The 18,463-nt window shown below is 36.9% G+C and overlaps 1 protein-coding gene across 4 annotated transcripts in view; it reads left to right on the forward strand.

Annotated features, from left to right (window-relative positions):
- The window catches only part of ENPP1 (ectonucleotide pyrophosphatase/phosphodiesterase 1), a 97,292-nt gene that overhangs the window by 42,045 nt on the left and 36,784 nt on the right, over nt 1–18,463 (forward strand). For 3 of the 4 annotated variants that reach the window (XM_065543410.2, XM_005551849.5, XM_065543409.2), the window contains exons 3-13: nt 482–598; nt 1,635–1,760; nt 2,668–2,728; nt 5,949–6,046; nt 8,107–8,186; nt 9,829–9,948; nt 11,036–11,145; nt 12,741–12,806; nt 13,098–13,170; nt 16,577–16,685; nt 17,931–18,062. In XM_065543410.2, the coding sequence (XP_065399482.1) occupies nt 482–598; nt 1,635–1,760; nt 2,668–2,728; nt 5,949–6,046; nt 8,107–8,186; nt 9,829–9,948; nt 11,036–11,145; nt 12,741–12,806; nt 13,098–13,170; nt 16,577–16,685; nt 17,931–18,062 (1,092 nt within the window). The remainder of the gene's footprint in view (nt 1–481; nt 599–1,634; nt 1,761–2,667; nt 2,729–5,948; nt 6,047–8,106; nt 8,187–9,828; nt 9,949–11,035; nt 11,146–12,740; nt 12,807–13,097; nt 13,171–16,576; nt 16,686–17,930; nt 18,063–18,463) is intronic. The other variant, XM_074037060.1, reaches the window with a different exon arrangement.

Raw genomic sequence — 18,463 nt, forward strand, 5'->3', positions numbered from 1 at the left:
ACACCAGGATTGAGAGTGAGGCAGGCTAGGTAATCTTTTCCTTTCTAAAATATTCGTAATCACTTCTAAAAAATTTTTTTCCCCACATTTTGAAATTTTAGGGAACCTCATGCCTGCTTAATCCAACTTTTTCATAGCATGAAATATTCAGAACAAGCCTTTATTCTGACTTTTATTTTATCATACCATAGGTATTTAAGTCTTATCAGACCCAGTAAGGTTTGTAATAATGATAATAATAAAGTTCCCTTTCTTTCCTACATCAAGATATAAATATCACAAACCAGGTACATAAGGTTACTTTCTGTTTGTGTCACTTTTTGTGTGTATTTGTGAAAAGACTTTTGGGTCACTTTATTACTCCATCTGCATCTTCTAAAGTGGTATTTGAAACTAGTATACACCTTAGTTGTATTAGTTGATGTTTTCTTTGAATTATATAATGATTAGAAACATCTGACTTATTGTTCAATATTTTCAGTTAAAAGTTGCAAAGGTCGCTGTTTTGAGAGAACATTTGGGAACTGTCGCTGTGATGCTGCCTGTGTTGAGCTTGGAAACTGCTGTTTAGATTACCAGGAGACATGTATAGAACCAGGTAAGGATGTGCAGGGAAAAAAATGGAGTTATGGTCATTAGGAAAAGATCAAGGAAAGTTCTGTGTCTTTCAGGTATGTGATTTACCTAATTCATTTGAATGTTTTTTTATTTAGCATACATACACATTTTGACATTAGCTTTTATATTTTCTTTCAACAGTTCCTTAAGAGAAACAAACTTACAGAATTCTTTGTTAAACATTTTATGGATAGCAGAACTTTGCCTATTTTTAATGTATGCTGAAAACCTTTGTAATCTAATTTGCATTCAAATTCTAAAAGCCTGCTTGAAATATAGGAATATTTTCATTATGGTTCTCTGACAGCAAGAGGTCTTATATGTCCACCTATATTTTTAAAAATAAAACTATCAGAATATGAAAATTTTCTCAGTTAGATTTGGACTTCTCTGCATATGACATGGAATAATATTTAAATGAGAGAGATTTATCTATTTTTCATTAGTTTTTATTTTTTAAAGACAGGGACTTGTTCTGTCACCCAGGCTGGAGAGCAGTTGCTCGATCATGGCTCATTGCAACCTTGAACTCCTGGGCTCAAGAGATCCTCCTGCCTCAGCCTCCCAAGTAGCTGGAGCTACAGGCTTACACCATTGTGCCCAACTGATTTTTAAAATTTTTGTAGAGATGAGGTCTCACTACATTGCCCAGGTTGATCTGAAACTCCTGGCCTCAAGCAATCCTCTCACCTTGGCCTGAAAGTCAGACTTAGATTAAGTTTTAGGAAGTAGAAGAAGCCAAGTCTGCATATGAATTGCATAGTGGTAAGGCACATCTAAATTTGAAAATGACAAAATTCTGGAGTTTTAGTGAAATAATAATAATTGGTTCCTACATATTTTACCCCCCTTAGTTTGGAGTGGCCATGGTAGCGGCAGATTCTGTAAGTGACTAAGAGCTGTGAAATTGTTCATTGTTGCTCATGGATCACACTCAGGAAGACAGCAATTCTGTGTTCACTTTGCACATGTTGAATTTGAGACATAAAACACATTTTGCTGATGTTTGTTTCTAGAACATATATGGACTTGCAACAAATTCAGGTGTGGTGAGAAAAGGTTGACCAGAAGCCTCTGTGCCTGTTCAGATGACTGCAAGGACCAGGGCGACTGCTGCATCAACTACAGTTCTGTGTGTCAAGGTCAGGTGCTCGTTGGGCTCTGCAGCAGCTTGGCATCTTCCAGCGTCTTAGCTGGGCTTTACATAGGTGTTATCTTTTATACTAGGAGTCATGGCTATTGGCCAACTGTATTAGCTGAAAAAAATAATTTTAAAACTTTTTAGTAAAGAAACTTTTAAACATACACATGAGGAGAGAAAGTATGTAATGAACATTGTACCCATCACCCAGCTTAATGATTATTATTATGTACACATGGCAAATCATATTTTATCTATAACCATGCATTCTCCTGCCACCACCCTCTCATGTTATTTTGATAATAGCAGCATACTTAATGCTGTATTTGTGGAAAGATCCTTCTTACAGTCCTGGCTGGCTTTTATGTCCCGGCTTCCCTCCTAGTAGATGGGGACACTGTCTGCTGTGCATTGAGAGAGTCGATGTGAAATTGTTTAGAAAGATTCGAGGGCATTTTGTAAGGTGATACTATTATGGTGTCTTGTCCAGGTATTATTATTTTTTTCAAATTTCTTAACAGAACTTGACTCTATATGAGAGAGAACTAAGACACCAAAATACCAAGGATTTTGATGAGTGGATAGAAGGAGAGGGTTGTAAATTTTGACTGAAAATATTAAGAATTTGACAATGGAAAAGATACCTTCAAGTTCTCACAAATACAGTAGTATGTTTTAGTCTTACAATTATGCATCCATTTTTAATTTCTGATATCAACTAACTCTTATTTTGAAACAGAATAATTATCTTTATTGATTATACACCTCCAGAATCATGTCCTGTGTTATCTATCAATCTGTTCGCATACTTTGTTTTTAGAGTCTGTCCTAATGTGTCTCACAAGCATCACAATTATTATTACTGTTAAGTGTGTTGAATTCATTTTATTTTCTTGAAAATATTTTAGGTGAGAAAAGTTGGGTAGAAGAACCATGTGAGAGCATTAATGAGCCACAGTGCCCAGCAGGGTAAGATTATATTCTGAGGTATTCATTTTTTCTTTTTTAGAAGTACAGCATCATTTTTTTCCTTTCCAAATTAAGATGATAAAAATAATAAAATCACTGATTTATTAAACATTACAGGTTGTGTATCCTTTATCCAAAATGTTTGGTATGAGAACTGTTTTGGATTTTGGATTTTTTTGGATTTTGGAATATTTGCGTTTTACCAGTTTGAGCATCTCAAATCTGAACATCCCAAATGCTCCAGTGAGCATTTCCTTCGAGCATCATATCAGTGCTCAAAAGTTATGGATTTTGAAGCATTTGAGATATCAGATTTTCAGATTTGGGATGTCCAACCTGTGTTTTTAGCCAGATCTTTTGTTTGGCAATGGTGGAACAGAGATTATTATGGAGTTATCCCTATTCTGGAAGTTTATAGAAAAAAGAGAGGTCATGAATATTTAGTCTTTAGTATTGAAGAATGCTAGATAGAAATATTTGCATTTTCCTTTTCAGGAAGGAAGGATCTTTACTTTCATTTGGAGTTTTGAGAGCTGCTAAACTTGTAGAAAATTTAAGTTCTTTTTTTTTTTTTTTGTATTTTGGTCCATTTATACATTTTTGGGATAAACAACCTGTTTGTGAGAGATGATACATTTTTAAAAATAATTCATGTATTTTTTTTTGTCCTTCAAATATTTTGTACAGGGTCTTCCATATATGACACCGTCGAAAAGAGTGTGTGTGGAATTTAAAGGGTGAAGATTTTATAAAGGTGTTAGGTGTATTTATCTTTGTTCCATTTGAGGTCTACCATCTCATCCATTTGAATTATTCATCTTCAGAAATGTATTTTTACCTCTTTAAAATGTTAGTTTTCTCAGACTATTAAAATTTTTAAGCTGTATTTTAGTTCATTTTGTTCATGTATATAATTTTTGTTATATGTCTTCTTTTTTTCTTTTGGAAGGAAGAGTACTTTTGATTTAAATAAGCAGGAGCAACAGCAGCCAAAACTAAACCTCAACCAAATGATTTCAACAGAAGAAGCTTTTTTTAAGGAAAACTTTTCATGTACCCTAAACTGTCTTTTAAATCCAAGGAATACTAGGAATGTTAGACTTAGTGAATTTCGAATCTTTCTTTTTCTTCTAAATATTGCTTATAATTTTTCAATTGTAATATTGAATCTTTTAGTGGAAAACATAACCCTTTCTTTACAAGAAGATCGTAACTTAGGCCACTTATTATTACACTGGATAATTTACCAGTGTGTTCACCTGATGGCCCACTAACCTGCTTTTATGATTTCTGTTGATTGAATAAAACTAGTTTTATATAGTTTTATTTGGACCATTAAGACTATATACACTGGTTCTGTAGAGTCTCTCAGTGGAGCTATGTTACAGATAGTAGCTAGTGAAAATTGTATAAAAATTTTCTCCTTGTCGGGTTGCTTTTGTGTTTGTGTATGAGGGTAAGATGGGAGGAGGCAGAGTTGAAAAGGCAAGGTAAGATATTTGCTGTCAAATTTAAATTTTCTGAGTAAACTTTCAGTGGGAAGTCTTCTCACAGTTATCCAGTGTTAAACTGCCAAGAGCAGCTCGACTGGGGAGACCCAACCCAGCGGCGCTAGAGGAATTAAAGACACACACACAGAAATACTGAGGTGTGAAGTGGGAAATCAGGGGTCTCACAGCATTTAGAACTGAGAGCCCCGAACAGAGATTTACCCACATATTTATTGATAGCAAGCCAGTCATTAGCATTGTTGCTATAGATATTAAATTAACTAAAAGTATCCCTTATAGGAAATGAAGGAAGGGATGGGCCAAATTAAAGGAATAGGTTGGGCTAGTTAACTGCAGCAGGAGCATGTCCTTAAGGCACAGATCGCTCATGCTATTGTTTGTGGCTTAAGAATGCCTTTAAGTGGGTTTTCTGCCCTGGGTGGGCCAGGTGTTCCTTGCCCTCATTCTGGTAAACCCACAACCTTCCAGCGTGGGTGTTATGGCCATCATGAACATGTCACAGTGCTGCAGAGATTTTGTTTATGGCCAGTTTTGGGGCCAGTTTATGGCCAGATTTTGGGGGGCCTGTTCCCAACATTATACAAGTTCCCTACCACCTACCATGTATCACTAGATGTTACAAAATGTCTGAGCCATGGCTGTTTGGGGGTAGCCACATAGCCACCGTCCATAGCTATTCTCATTTGTCAAGTATATTAGAATCCTCTGTGGTTTTTGGCCTCTTTGGAATTTCCACACTACATGTTAACTCTTTGTATATGTATGTATGTGTTGTTGAAACCTCATTGATCATTCCCAGCTTTGGAATCATTTCTTTGTTGTTTATATATTTAAATATAGTATCTTTCAAATTTTGTATTAAGTATTTATATCTTTTAAATATAATAAGCCTAAAAACTAAATACAGTATACATAGGCTTGGTGGGTGGCTCATACCTGTAATCCTAACACTTTGGGAGGCCAAGGAGGGAAGATTGCTTGAGCCTAGGAATTCGAGACCAGGCTGGGCAACATAGTGAGACCTCATCTCTACAAAAAATAAAAATAAAAATATTAACCAGGTGTGGTGGTATGTGTTTGTAGTCCCAGCTACTCAGGAGGGTGAGGCAGGAGGATCACTTGAGCCCAGGAGGTTAAGGCTGCAGTGAGCTGTGATAGCGCCACTGCACTGCAGCCTGAGCAACAGAGTGAGACCCTGTCTCAAAAATAAAATAAAACTAAAATAATAAAATAGTGTGTAATGTATATACTATATGAAGTACTGTTTACTATATTATAGAGCATATCAGAAAGTGGTGGTTCAGGAAAAATATTTACGGAAATATTATATGCTGGTTTTTTTTATTGTTTATTTTCCTGCAAATTGGGAAAACAATATTATATTTCAGTAGCAATTGGTTTAGCTTTTCGAACAGCAGGAACCATGAATGATGTTTCTGTATGGTGGCTCAAAATGATATGAATGCTTAATATATACTATTTGATGATGTACGTATTATGAAATGATAGAGCATGTATATAAATATAAATATAAATGCATGTAAAATATACTTTATCAGTATGCTTGCCGACTTTGTTAGTTTTCTTAAGATCACACAGACCTTAGTGGAAAATCTTCACTGGACCTGTGCTTAGAAGGTAGCACATCTTCATTGGATATGTCTTGTCTTTGCTTCTTTAAACATTTTTTTTTCTTTTTCATTACCCAGGTTTGAAACGCCTCCCACCCTCTTATTTTCTTTGGATGGATTCAGGGCAGAATATTTACACACTTGGGGTGGACTTCTTCCTGTTATTAGCAAACTAAGTGAGTAACTTCGGAGTCTACTGCTGGACTATCACGATTTCAGTGCGATCGACTAGGCAGGCAGTCTTTCTTGGAAAAGTACTGGCAGAACCTAATTGTTTCACTAAACTTTTCTACGGCAAAGTAGTTGAACCTGGTGATAAGGAACTTACCTTTAATAGTGTGATTACTCTGAAGCTGTCCTTCAAAAAAAATAAGTTAATATGGTTATCTTAGAATTTTAACCTTTGGCCATTTTTATATATATTTATTCTTTCTCAGAATTTTGAATTCCTTGTGAAAAAGTCCCTTGTTTATTTATTTTACAAATATTATTATTATTATTTTTGAGACTGAGTCTCACTCTGTCACCCAGGCCGGAGTGCAGTGGCGTGATCTTGGCTCACTGCAACCTCTGCCTCCCAGGTTCAAGCGATTCTCATGCCACAGCCTCCCAAGTAGCTGGGATTACAAGCGCATGACACCACGCCTGGCTAATTTTTGTATTTTTAGTAGAGACAGGGTTTTGCCATGTTTCCCAGGCTGGTCTCGAACTCCTGGGCTCAAGCAATCCACCCACCTTGGCCTCCCAAAGTGCTGGGATTATAGGCATGAGCCACCACGCCCAGCCTTATTTTACAGATATTTTATTTCAGAAATAGAATTTCAAAAACTAAAGGTATTTCTGAGATATTACAAGTACAGACAGACTATTTGTCAGTTATTCTGTATTCTCCTTTGGATTGAATTGTATTCTTCCAATTTTTTTTTTTTTTTAAATCTCAATCAGGCCTTAATTAAGTGGTTTTTCTATAAATTCCCCATAAAATCGTAGAATGTTTTCTTAATATTGATGCTAAAGTTTTAAATCACGTTAACAACCTTTAAGCAGCTACAATGTAATACTGGACCAAAACAGAAGTAAGTAAATACAATTACTTTAGCTTTTTTCTGGAATTCTAAATTATTTTTTACCAGATTAGAGTATATGAGGTGCTTTAAACATTAACATCACTCTCTGTATATTCATATGTATGTCACTATGCTTGTCTTATGAAGTGCCAAAATAATTTTGGGAGAGTTTTAAAAATGTTTAGTTTTTAATTTCTACATAGAAGAAGATGGTTTTATTTTGTTTTAATATTTTGCATAAAAAGTCTTTAGCTTTGCATGAACAAAGCTGTGTTCTTCCCAGCAGGCCCATGGCCTTTGAAGTTTAAATACAGCCCTTTGTTACCATTATCAGGAGAGCTTGTCTCTATGGTACCAAATGCGGCATTGTGAGTTTAGAGTTGAGAGGTGGAGGTGCCTGTATATGAAGTTTACAATAAATCATTAAACAATGAGCCCAAGCCCTAGCTTTGAATAATTAGGGAATGTAGCCTGTAATTCTGAACTGAGAGAAGGCAGTGAGATAATATAGACACATGCCAATTTGAGGGACGTTTTTGGGCGAATGGAGTATTGAACGCTAGAATCATTAGTTATGTGTTCCCTCCTCAATAGTAGAGGCAGGAGAAAAAGAACGAGGCACCAGAACTAGATCAGCAGGCCAACAGGAATAGTCGGACCTTGGCGCTTTCGTGGACTTGAAGCCACAAGATGCCTTTTGTCTTTAAAGCGGCTGAGTTTGTCCAAGGTTAGCTGGTTCTAGATCTATGGCCTGGGACACTGTCTTCCCAGCTACTCCTTCACCCTTGTTTTAATTTTTAGACTTAGTTCAGGGTTTTCTTTTTCTACGTCTTATGATTTAGGTATTTGACCACTAAGTAGTATCAAAGAACTTACAAGCATCGTTTTATTATAACCTGTTCATCTTGAATGAAGTAATGTTATGGGTAATTGGCTTAATTATTTTAAAGTTTTTCTGACTAAGAGAAAAATGAAGTCATCTTTAACATTGGATTTGTATCCACAGTGTTGCTTTATAATTATATTCATACTGAATTTTTATCTGAGTAAAATCCCTCCTGGGCTAATTTTTTTTTTATGTGATTTAGACTGTTGTGGTACCACCACTAAAAGAGGTAGGCCAATTGTCAGATGTGTTTAATAACAATGTTTATTTTTTTCCCCTCTAGAAAAATGTGGAACATATACTAAAAACATGAGACCAGTATATCCAACAAAAACTTTCCCCAATCACTACAGCATTGTCACCGTAAGCTCTGCATTTCAACTTCTATCTGTTTGCAGAAGTGAGATGGGATTGTAGCAGTTTTTGAGAGAATAGATTTAAGATAAAAGAAAAACAACTTATTTTCCAGTATGTAGTTAAGCAAGGAAACCCAGGTTCTGATCTTTGCTGTGCCACGAACTAGCTGTGGCTTTGGAAAGGTCACTTTACTGGCTGCGTCTCCATTTTCTCATCTGTGAAAAGAGATGACTCAAGACCTCAAGAAACGATTTCCTGGTTTCCTTTCAGTGTTAATATTCTCTGATTCTTGTATCTTAGTTTTGAGGCTTACTTTATTTGAGCCAAAAAACTGTCCCAAACTCCTGTGTTCACAACTTGTCTTTCCAATCATCTTGATGATGAATTTAAGCAAGCCACTTCGCCTGACTCCGAATAGGATTACAATCCTGTTTTTGTTTCAACGTTTCCAGATTTAATTTGAGTCAAATAAAACAGCAGGACTCATTAAACTTTAGAATTGAAGCCAGAAAATTAGTATGTTAGCTTATATTGATTCAAGCTACTCTGGGACCTCACCAAAAAGGGAATTTGTTCTGCAGAAATGCTTTACTCAACAATTTAAAAAGATAACAGCATTGTTTTCAAAATTTGAGAGGCTACTTTTTTTTTTTTTTTTTGAGATGGGCTCTCTCACTGTCACCAGGCTGGAGTGCAGTGGTGCAGTCTCGGCTCACTGCAACCTCCACTGCCCGAGTTCAAATACTTCCCCTGCCTCAGCCTCCCAAGTAGCTGGGACTACAGGTGCACACCACCACACCCAGCTAATTTTTGTATTTTTAGTAGAGTCGGGGTTTTGTAGCCTGCATGGGCCTAGGGGGACTGAACAAAGTGGCAGAGGCAGGGCATGTGGGAATAAAAGACAAAGTCAAAAGAGTATATCTGGAAGAAGGGGTCAGGGGGTACCTTGCCTCTAGTGGACAAGGACCCTGAGCTTCACACAGCCCTCCATATTTATTAGGCAAAAGAGATAGCGAGTGGGGGCTAATTGTCAGTTGGCCTTTTGGTTCACAGCAGGCTTGTGAGACTGCATTCTTCGAACAATAGGCTAGATTTTTCAGTAGATAACTTCAAGGATCCTGGCACCAGGGAGTGAGGCCCTCAGCAAACCTTTTGGTGGCAGGGCAGTGTGAGTTTGCCCACATCCTGCATTCATGATAAACAGTTTGCTGTTTGATCATATAGCCTCCAGTGGAATGCTGAGTTGGTCATGTTCCACAGGCCTTCGGCTCCTTGCAGGGTTTCACCATATTGGCCAGAATGGTCTCCATCTCTTGACCTCGTGATCCGCCTGCCTCACCCTCCCAAAGTACTGAGATTACAAGTGTGAGCCACTGGGCCCGGCCAAGGCTGCCTTTTTTATATAGATCTTTATCCTTAGTATTACTGACTTATTTTCTCCTATTACATAATTTAAATCACAAATACTACATAAAATCTTAAGTGGTTGTGTTTTGCCGTTACCTGATTTTTTTGTTTTTCTTTCCTTAAACTTATTATAATTCCATGTGGCTTCAGTTATCGGTTTCTTTTTGATGATTTTTTTTCTGTGAATTTATTTAACATTAAGTAAACACAACTTGCATATAATCTGTTTTATCTTTTTTAGGGGTTGTATCCAGAATCTCATGGCATAATTGACAATAAAATGTATGATCCCAAAATGAATGCTTCCTTTTCACTTAAAAGTAAAGAGAAATTTAATCCTGAGTGGTACAAAGGAGAACCAGTGAGTTCTTTGTTTTTCTACTGAAATAGTTTATTATTCTCATCTATTTCAATTAGAGTAAAATAACCAGTTCTCTGGAGCTTTTAATAACCGATTTCATTTAGTGTGTCTGTGGCCGTTCTTTTGTAAATGGAGATGAATGCTGATAATCCTAAACATAATTTGTATAATTGCGTAAAAGGAGAGTAGTTTATTTCAGAGGTGGATTTGGGTTGTGCTGGGCCATTTTTCTTTTCTGATCAATTCTTCTTCTACCAGTAGCATAAAGCAGTAGTGTGGGGGTAATAACTTTGATCTACACAAAACTCTGTTGCTTTTGAAAGTCTTGGTTCGATTTACGTGTGCTAATTTAGGAGGTTCTTTCCAATTGTGATTTAACTGTATTCTCCTTTGTACTTTTTAAAATTCTCCAATTCTCCAATTTACTTTTAAAAATTGCCACAATTTAAAAAAATTTTTTAAAAAGTTGCCACAATATTTTAAATTGCCACAATAATTATATAAGGTCTATTTAAATAATCACGATATTCCTCTTAGAAGGACAGAGAGCATAAGAGTTTGCAGGTTATGAATTCAAATTTTAGCTCTGACATTTAAAGCTGTGTGACTTTGGACAAATCATTCTGTTTCTGCCTCCGTTTTATCGTATCTATACTGTAGATAATATTGTTTACTACTTCGTAGGATTATTGTGGGATTATGTGAATTAATAATGTAGGATGCTTGTAGGAATACTATTTAGAACCATGATTGGCCATAATAAGTGCTTAATAAATGTTAGTTACATACACAAATATCTCAACAAGTTAAAGACATGTATATTTGTGATTTTTTTTTTCTTTTTAGAGAAAACAGTCAATTAGGGGAATAGCTCCAAAAGCTGCAGGAGTTAATCTCTGACTATTTAATATCTTGTTGCTGCTTAAGAGTCATATTACATGATTATTGTGATCTAAGTGCTGAAGCTTGTTGACCTTAAAAACATTCTAGCACTAGAGAGGAATTCATTGGTGTTGCATGAACACATACTTTCATGAGAGATGAATGTTTGCATGATTTCTTAATTTTCCTTCATTATCTGCTCCAGATTTGGGTCACAGCTAAGTATCAAGGCCTCAAGTCTGGCACGTTTTTCTGGCCAGGATCAGATGTGGAAATTAATGGAATTTTCCCAGACATCTATAAAATGTATAATGGGTATGTGAAATGAACTTTTTCTAGGATCTGTAACATAGAACAGCTTATTCTTATGTAATCTCCTTTTTATCAAATCCTAAGCTTTAGCATTTGAGTGATATGTTGACTGAAAAATGAGAACTGAAGAACTCTTTCTCAAAGAGTTTAGATAGATGGCAAATGGACAGTAAAACTAGAGAAGTGGGCCGGCCTCGGTGGCTCACACCTGTAATCCCAGCACTTTGGGAGACTGAGGCGAGTGGGTCACCTGAGGTCAGGAGTTCGAGACCAGCCTGGCCAACGTGGTAAAACCCCATCTCTACTAAAAATACAAAAATTTCCATTTCTAAAGTAGTAAATATGCTTTCTAGTGTAAGAAATGGATTAGAATTAACCTCTGTGTGATATTTGAGATCCATGATGCATTGAGAAAAAAACAAAAACTTTTTAATAGGAGAAACTCTTTGGCCCATTTGAGCAAGATTACTGAAATAATTTTATTTATTTTTAAATTATAAAATTTCTGTCACAATATCAATACAATGCATTTAGAAGGATGAACAGAAAATATCTTAAATCCCAGACACGAAATGCATAGCAGTTTTCCTTGTGATCTTATGCTAGTTTGTGTTCTTTATGGCTTCCGTGAGCACAGTGCAATGCCTCTTCTTCACCTTCTTATTTGCCACTGTTTTTATTCCATGGACAGTAATTAAGAGTTTATGGGCTGGGCATGGTGGCTCACACATGTAATCTCAGCACTTTGGGAGGCCTAGGCGGGCAGAGCACGAGGTCAGGAGATTACCTGGCTAACACGGTGAAACCCCGTCATTACTAAAATAAAAAAAAGAAAAAAGAAAAAAATAGCCAGGTGTAGTGGTGCACACCTGTAGTCCCAGCTGCTCAGGAGACTGAGGCAGGGGAATTGCTTGAACCTGGGAGGTGGAGATTGCAGTGAACCGAGATCGCGCTACTGCACTCCAACCTGGCAACACAGTGAGATTCCATCTCAAAAAAGAAAAGAAAAAAAAAAGAGTTTATGTACTAAGAATAGGGGATTCAAAGATTAATAGTATATGGTCTGTTGGCTTTTTAACAGTACACAACTAATTGTACTTGGGTGTGGCAAGAACTCTGATTAGAAGTGTGTAAACAAAGCCTGTGTCCAGAGAAAGGCATAAGGCATAGTCAATGCTGCTCAGGAAATACTGCCTAGAGAACTACTATCTGCTTCTCAGGTGCCTGCTTCACAGCTGTGCTGACTCATCAGTGAGTGAGTGCTTCGTGCTGGAGGCTTTGCAAAGTATATTAACACATGAGTTATTCATGTGGTATGCAGTGACTGTTTTCAGGCCCATGAATATTATCCTCAAGTAGAAGACAGCAAGCAAAGTTTTAAATCCAGTTGCAACTTTTATCTGTGTAAAACCTAACTTTCATTCCTTCACTGGGAAAATAAATTTTTCAAATAAAACTCCTACTTGATTTCCAACACAATAGATGTGAAATAGCTTTTAGTAGTTCTTAATGACATTTTCAATGAAAAAAAAAAAACCTGTATTTTAAACCCGAACAATTGTCAGACATCTTTTATTTTTGTTTGTTCTTAATTTTAGTTCAGTACCATTTGAAGAAAGGATTTTGGCTGTTCTTCAGTGGCTACAGCTTCCTAAAGATGAAAGGTCTGTAGGCAATTAATTTCTATTGTAAATACTTCATTTTGTAGAAATGATATATTATTTTAAAAATAGACTACAACAAAACTTTGCTATTTGCTGTGCTGTTTTATATCGAAATAAATTCTTTAATGATCATACCACATTTTGAAGAATTTCAAAGTTGTAAATTGTTTCTCAGTAGAACTGTTACCCCAGTGTTATAAAATTTAATCCCTATCAATTGATGAATTATTTTTTCCATTCTGTTTTTCAATGTGTTCGTAAAATATTACATTTTGATACTGTTTGATTTAGACCACACTTTTACACTCTGTATTTAGAAGAACCAGATTCTTCAGGTCATTCATATGGACCCGTCAGCAGTGAAGTAAGTACATTTTTATCAGTAATTATTTCATTAAACCCAGTCATCAAACTGAACCTTGCTTTGAAGGAGGCTGCTGGACCGTTCTGTAGGATTCTGTGGTTTCTGGAAAAAGCAAGTATTATACACAATATTACTAAATAAAAGGATGTACTTTAAACACAATAAGAGTTGGGAGAATTGTTTAGCCTGTGTTTTCCACAGTGCTAAATTGAACTGATGATGAATTAGCTTCTATATTTTCAATGTGAAAGCCTTTATCCACTCCATCGCCCCCTACCTTGACCTAAATACTAAGTGCTTTTTGAGAATGTTGTAAACAGCTAAACCTCCAGTAGAAAATACAGGGTAATAAGTCAAATAGTAGAGGAATCCTCCTCTGAACTCTCTTGCTTAGGAGATATGCTTTGGCCACCTGAGACCATGCTTACAACAGAGGTCCCATAGAAGGATGGGAGATTTTATCAAAATTATAGCGATATTTGAATAATTATTTTTGTTGAGTATTTCCTAGGAAACTAGAGGTATGAAACAGCTCATGGACTAACACTTTCAATGTAACATCTCGTTTGATCTGACACCCTTTCAGGAACTTAGCCAGCTCCTAGCTATGTTTTTAATCTGTATAGCACTTTAAAACAGCAAACACTGCTTTCAGTTTTCACGTGGCCGTATCATTTTTGTTACCATTTTAATGGCAAAAAACCACAATTACTTTTGCACCAACCTAGTATTTTTTTTTTTTTTTTGAGACGAAGTCTCACTCTGTCGCCCAGGCTGGAGTGCAGTGGCCGGATCTCAGCTCACTGCAAGCTCTGCCTCCCGGGTTCACGCCATTCTCCTGCCTCAGCCTCCCGAGTAGCTGGGACTACAGGCGCCCGCCACTGCGCCCGGCTAATTTTTTTGTATCTTTAGTAGAGACGGGGTTTCACCGTGTTAGCCAGGATGGTCTCGATCTCCTGACCTCGTGATCCACCCGTCTCGGCCTCCCAGAGTGCTGGGATTACAGGTGCGAGCCACCGCGCCCGGCCAACCTAGTATTTTGGAACACGGGAAGCATTAGAACAGAAAATGATTTGAAGGCTGGGCACGGTGGCTAACACCTGTAATCCCAGCACTTTGGGAGGCCGAGATGGGTGGATCACCTGAGGTCAGGAGTTTGACGCCAGCCTGGCCAACAGGGCAAAACCCTATCTTTACTAAAAATACAAAAAAATTAGCCAGGCCTTGTGGTGTGTGTCCATAATCCCAGCTACTCAGGAGGCTGAGGCAAGAGAATCGCTTGAACCCAGAAGTGGGAGGTTGCAGTGAGCTGAGATTGCACCACTACACTCCAGCCTGGGCGACAGAGCGGGACTCTGTCTCAAAAAAAAAAAAAAAAAAAAAAGAGAGAGAAAGAAAAAGAAAATGATTTGAGCATATTTCCTTGTACCTCTAAGTTAACTTTCCTTCTGATATATATTTTGTCTGTGACCTAAGATATGAAAGGAAGTAAAAAGTAAGGATCTTGACTATTTTGGGTCATGATGAAAGTGGAAAGAGGTATTGCCAGGATCCCTCCTGTCTGAATCCTTGTGTAGTTATCTTGTGCCGCCTGTGATTCCAAGGAGGTCATAGACTATTTAAAAAAAAAACACTCTTTCTTAATTTCTAGGGCTTCACTCTCAAATTCCTATCAGTTCTCCTGCCCAGGTAGCCCAGGTTGGATAGTTGGTGAGCTTTAAGGACTCTTCAGCACAGAGTCGAGACTAAAGCCTAGCCTGACATGTCTGTCATGATCCCTGTTTTTGAGGGTGCTGCTTGCCTAATTCAGCAACAGCACAGGGAGGAAAAAAAAGCATCCTTATTTTTCTCACTTGAATTTACAACAGCTGCCTAAACCATCTTCCCTTCATTTCCCTTTCCCTGATTCTGCCCTAGATTTGCCCCTCTTAAAAAGTAGGTACTGCCTGGATCACTATCACCTTGGATAAAAGAGAGTGAAGAGAGAAGGAAGTTGACCCTCACCTAGGTCCCTTTTTACCCTTTGTATTCTTTCCATCAAAATCCATCTCCAGCAGCTCCACTGTAGTTAGTAACTCCATTGTGCCTTCCTTTCATTCTGTCCTTCAACTTAGCAGAAATACTCCTGGCTTAGAGGGAGGATAAGGAAGATGCATGCCAACAACTTGGACATGTCATAATTGGTCAAAGGGAAAAGTTTCTTGTAGCTGTTGTCTTGATTTGAACAATTGGCTACATGGTAGTTTGATTTTTGCTCTTTCACTAAAGTCACTGATACCCAAGACTTGTGTCTGGGTCAATTTGGCTACAGAAAAATCCAAGGATCGTTTTATACTTGTTTATAAGGTTACATACAGTTTAAAATCATTGCTACCTTTTCTAATTCACTAACAATGTGCCAAAGCATCTGCTTTTCTGACTCATCTTCATTTAAGGTTGAGCCCATTACTTTTCAAATCATATCCATCAATTTGCAAACTCTGTAAACTCCAGCATTACTGGCACAACAAAACCCACTTTATCTTAATGCTTAAAAATTCCAATTCATGTTGCTTGGATATCTTTGAATGAAAGACCTTGTCTTGTTTCATATTACAGTGAAAAAGCTTATCTCATATTACAGTGAAATATACTGACAATGAATGAAGATTAAACTGATTCCACACATTACAGAAAACATACAAAACTGCACAAGAATTTTTCTCAAATGGTTTTGCAAGGAGAGAGGGTAAAATGAGTGCCAGAAAGCAATTTGCCAATATCATTTGTCATTCTGTGTTCTTGTAATATTCATACGTAAAATACATGCAGTTTGTAAGGAAATAATGAGTTGTAGTCCTATGAGTTCTAATTTAGAAAATTAAATACATTGAATTATAAGAAGCATTTCATGAATAATTTGAACATTTTTGAAAATTAGGAAACGTATTTATACAATGACCATTTGAATGATCAGAAAGTATAAGAAGAAATTAATTGAGGAAAATGAAGTGGTAATTAAGAACATGTTGGTTTCTGGCCAAACACTGTAGATTTGAGCTATTATTATTTTGGCTTAAGTTGGGTCTAATTTAAGTAGTAGCATTCTGACCTCAGGAAGGGAGAACTAGTAGATCAGCTAATCTCATTCACAAAACTTAAAATTGAACATGTATAGAATTAGGACTCTTGCATTGTTAATGATCTGCTGTTATTTACTGTTCTTTGTATCTCTGACCCTGACCTGTCTTAATCTAATGTGAATCAGCTCATCCTAGTTGCATCCACTGGCCCTTACCTATCTATCTTTCTTTCTTTTTCTTCTTCTTCTTTTTTTTTTATTTTTATTTTTAACAGAGATAGCTTTATGTATAAATAGCCATTAGTGTGGAATGCATCGCATGAGGTTGTTGCTTCCCATTCTTAGGTCATCAAAGCCTTGCAGAGGGTTGACAATATGGTTGGTATGCTGATGGATGGTCTGAAAGAGCTGAACTTGCACAGATGCCTGAACCTCATCCTTGTTTCGGATCATGGTAATCTGAATTTGCATTATTTGCTCTTCAGGATAAAGGGCTGAACAAAGTTTACTTGATTGTTTCCTAATTTCTTCTGAATGTTATAGTGAATTCTTTTTAAAAAATGTAGTTTCTTGTGGAAAGTCTTTAGGAAAAAAATACATTAAATATAAAATGTAAGTGAAACACAGAATTCACAGAAACCTAAGTGCTTGTCAAGCACAATGTACCAATCTTCTGATTTGAGAAAAAAGAATACACCAAGAATTTGAATAGTTAAAAAATATACATTTTCAACATTAAATTTTTATAACTCTACAATTTTAGATTTAATTGGAACTGATTATTATGTCTTCAATTGTCTTTTTTTGTTTTTGAGACAGTCTCACACTGTTACCCAGGCTGGAGTACAGTAGCATGATCACAGCTCACTGCAGCCTCAGCTTCCTGGGCTCAAGTGATTCTCCTGCCTCAGCCTCCTGAGTAGTGGAACTACAGGCATGTGCCTTGACTAATAAAGAGAATTTTTTTTGGTAGAGATGCGATCTTGCTATGTTGACCAGGCTGGTCTCGAACTCGTGGTCTCAAGCTCCCACCGCTGCCTCTCAAAGTGGTGGGATTACAGGGATTAGCCATCGTGCCCAGCCTTCAATTTTCTTTAGCATGATAAATGTGACTTTAGAAGCATTATGTATTAATTTTGATAGTATTTTAATTTCACTTGTACTTACTGTGATCTTTGTAACACACTTGTGTACAGTTTGGGGACTATAGGAGCAGTGTGCCTACAGAAAGTAGAAAATAGGTTCTTTTTGTTATTGTTCTTGTTGTTTGCTTCAGAAATAATTACAGAAATCTGTGTTTAGAAGCAGTCCTAAGAAGTTACATACTAAAGAAGGTCCAGTCTTGGAATGAGAGTGACTCATACACATCCACTCCCAGGTGGTTTGGGGCAAATAACTGGGCTTTCACATTCAGTCTAAAACTGTGATAAGACATTCTTCTTTACTCTCATGATGATATTGTAATATATAAATAAAAAGAAACATTAAACTAAATTTGGGTGATGGAAAAGATTTTGAAAAAAGTGAAGTGATAGGTACAACTGAAATTCTGTCTTACCTATCAGATGTTCAACTAATATGAGTGCTACACACCCTTGTTTAACGAATTTAACTCTGGAAGTGAAGGAAATTCTGCTCTGCATATTAAATTTTTTATTCAAGTTACAGCATGTTTTGGGATTTTTTTTTTTTCTCCTAGGCATGGAACAAGGCAGTTGTAAGAAATACATATATCTAAATAAATATTTGGGGGATGTTAAAAATATTAAAGTTATCTATGGACCTGCAGCTCGACTGAGACCCTCTGATGTCCCAGATAAATACTATTCATGTAAGTATATCTCTGTGATAACTTTGAATATGGTCATATTAAGAATACCTTCCTCTAGGCCAGGCATGGTGGCTCACGCTGTAATCACAGCACTTCGGGAGGCCGAAGTGGGCGGATCACCTGAGGTCAGGAGTTCGAGACCAGCCTAGCCAACGTAGTGAAACCCTGAAAATACATATATGATACTATACTATATCTATACTAAAAATATAAAAGTTAGCCTGGCTTGGTGGTGGATGCCTGTAATCCCAACTACTCGGGGGGCGGAGGCACAAGAATCACTTGAACCCAGGAGGTGGAGGTTGCAGTGATCTAAGATCATGCCACTGTACTCCAGCCTGGGCAACAGAGTGAGACTTGGTCTCAAAAAAAAAAAAAAAAAAAAAAAAAAATACCTTCCT

The sequence above is a fragment of the Macaca fascicularis genome, chromosome 4 (genome assembly GCF_037993035.2).
Source record: "Macaca fascicularis isolate 582-1 chromosome 4, T2T-MFA8v1.1".
Lineage (NCBI taxonomy): Eukaryota > Metazoa > Chordata > Mammalia > Primates > Cercopithecidae > Macaca > Macaca fascicularis.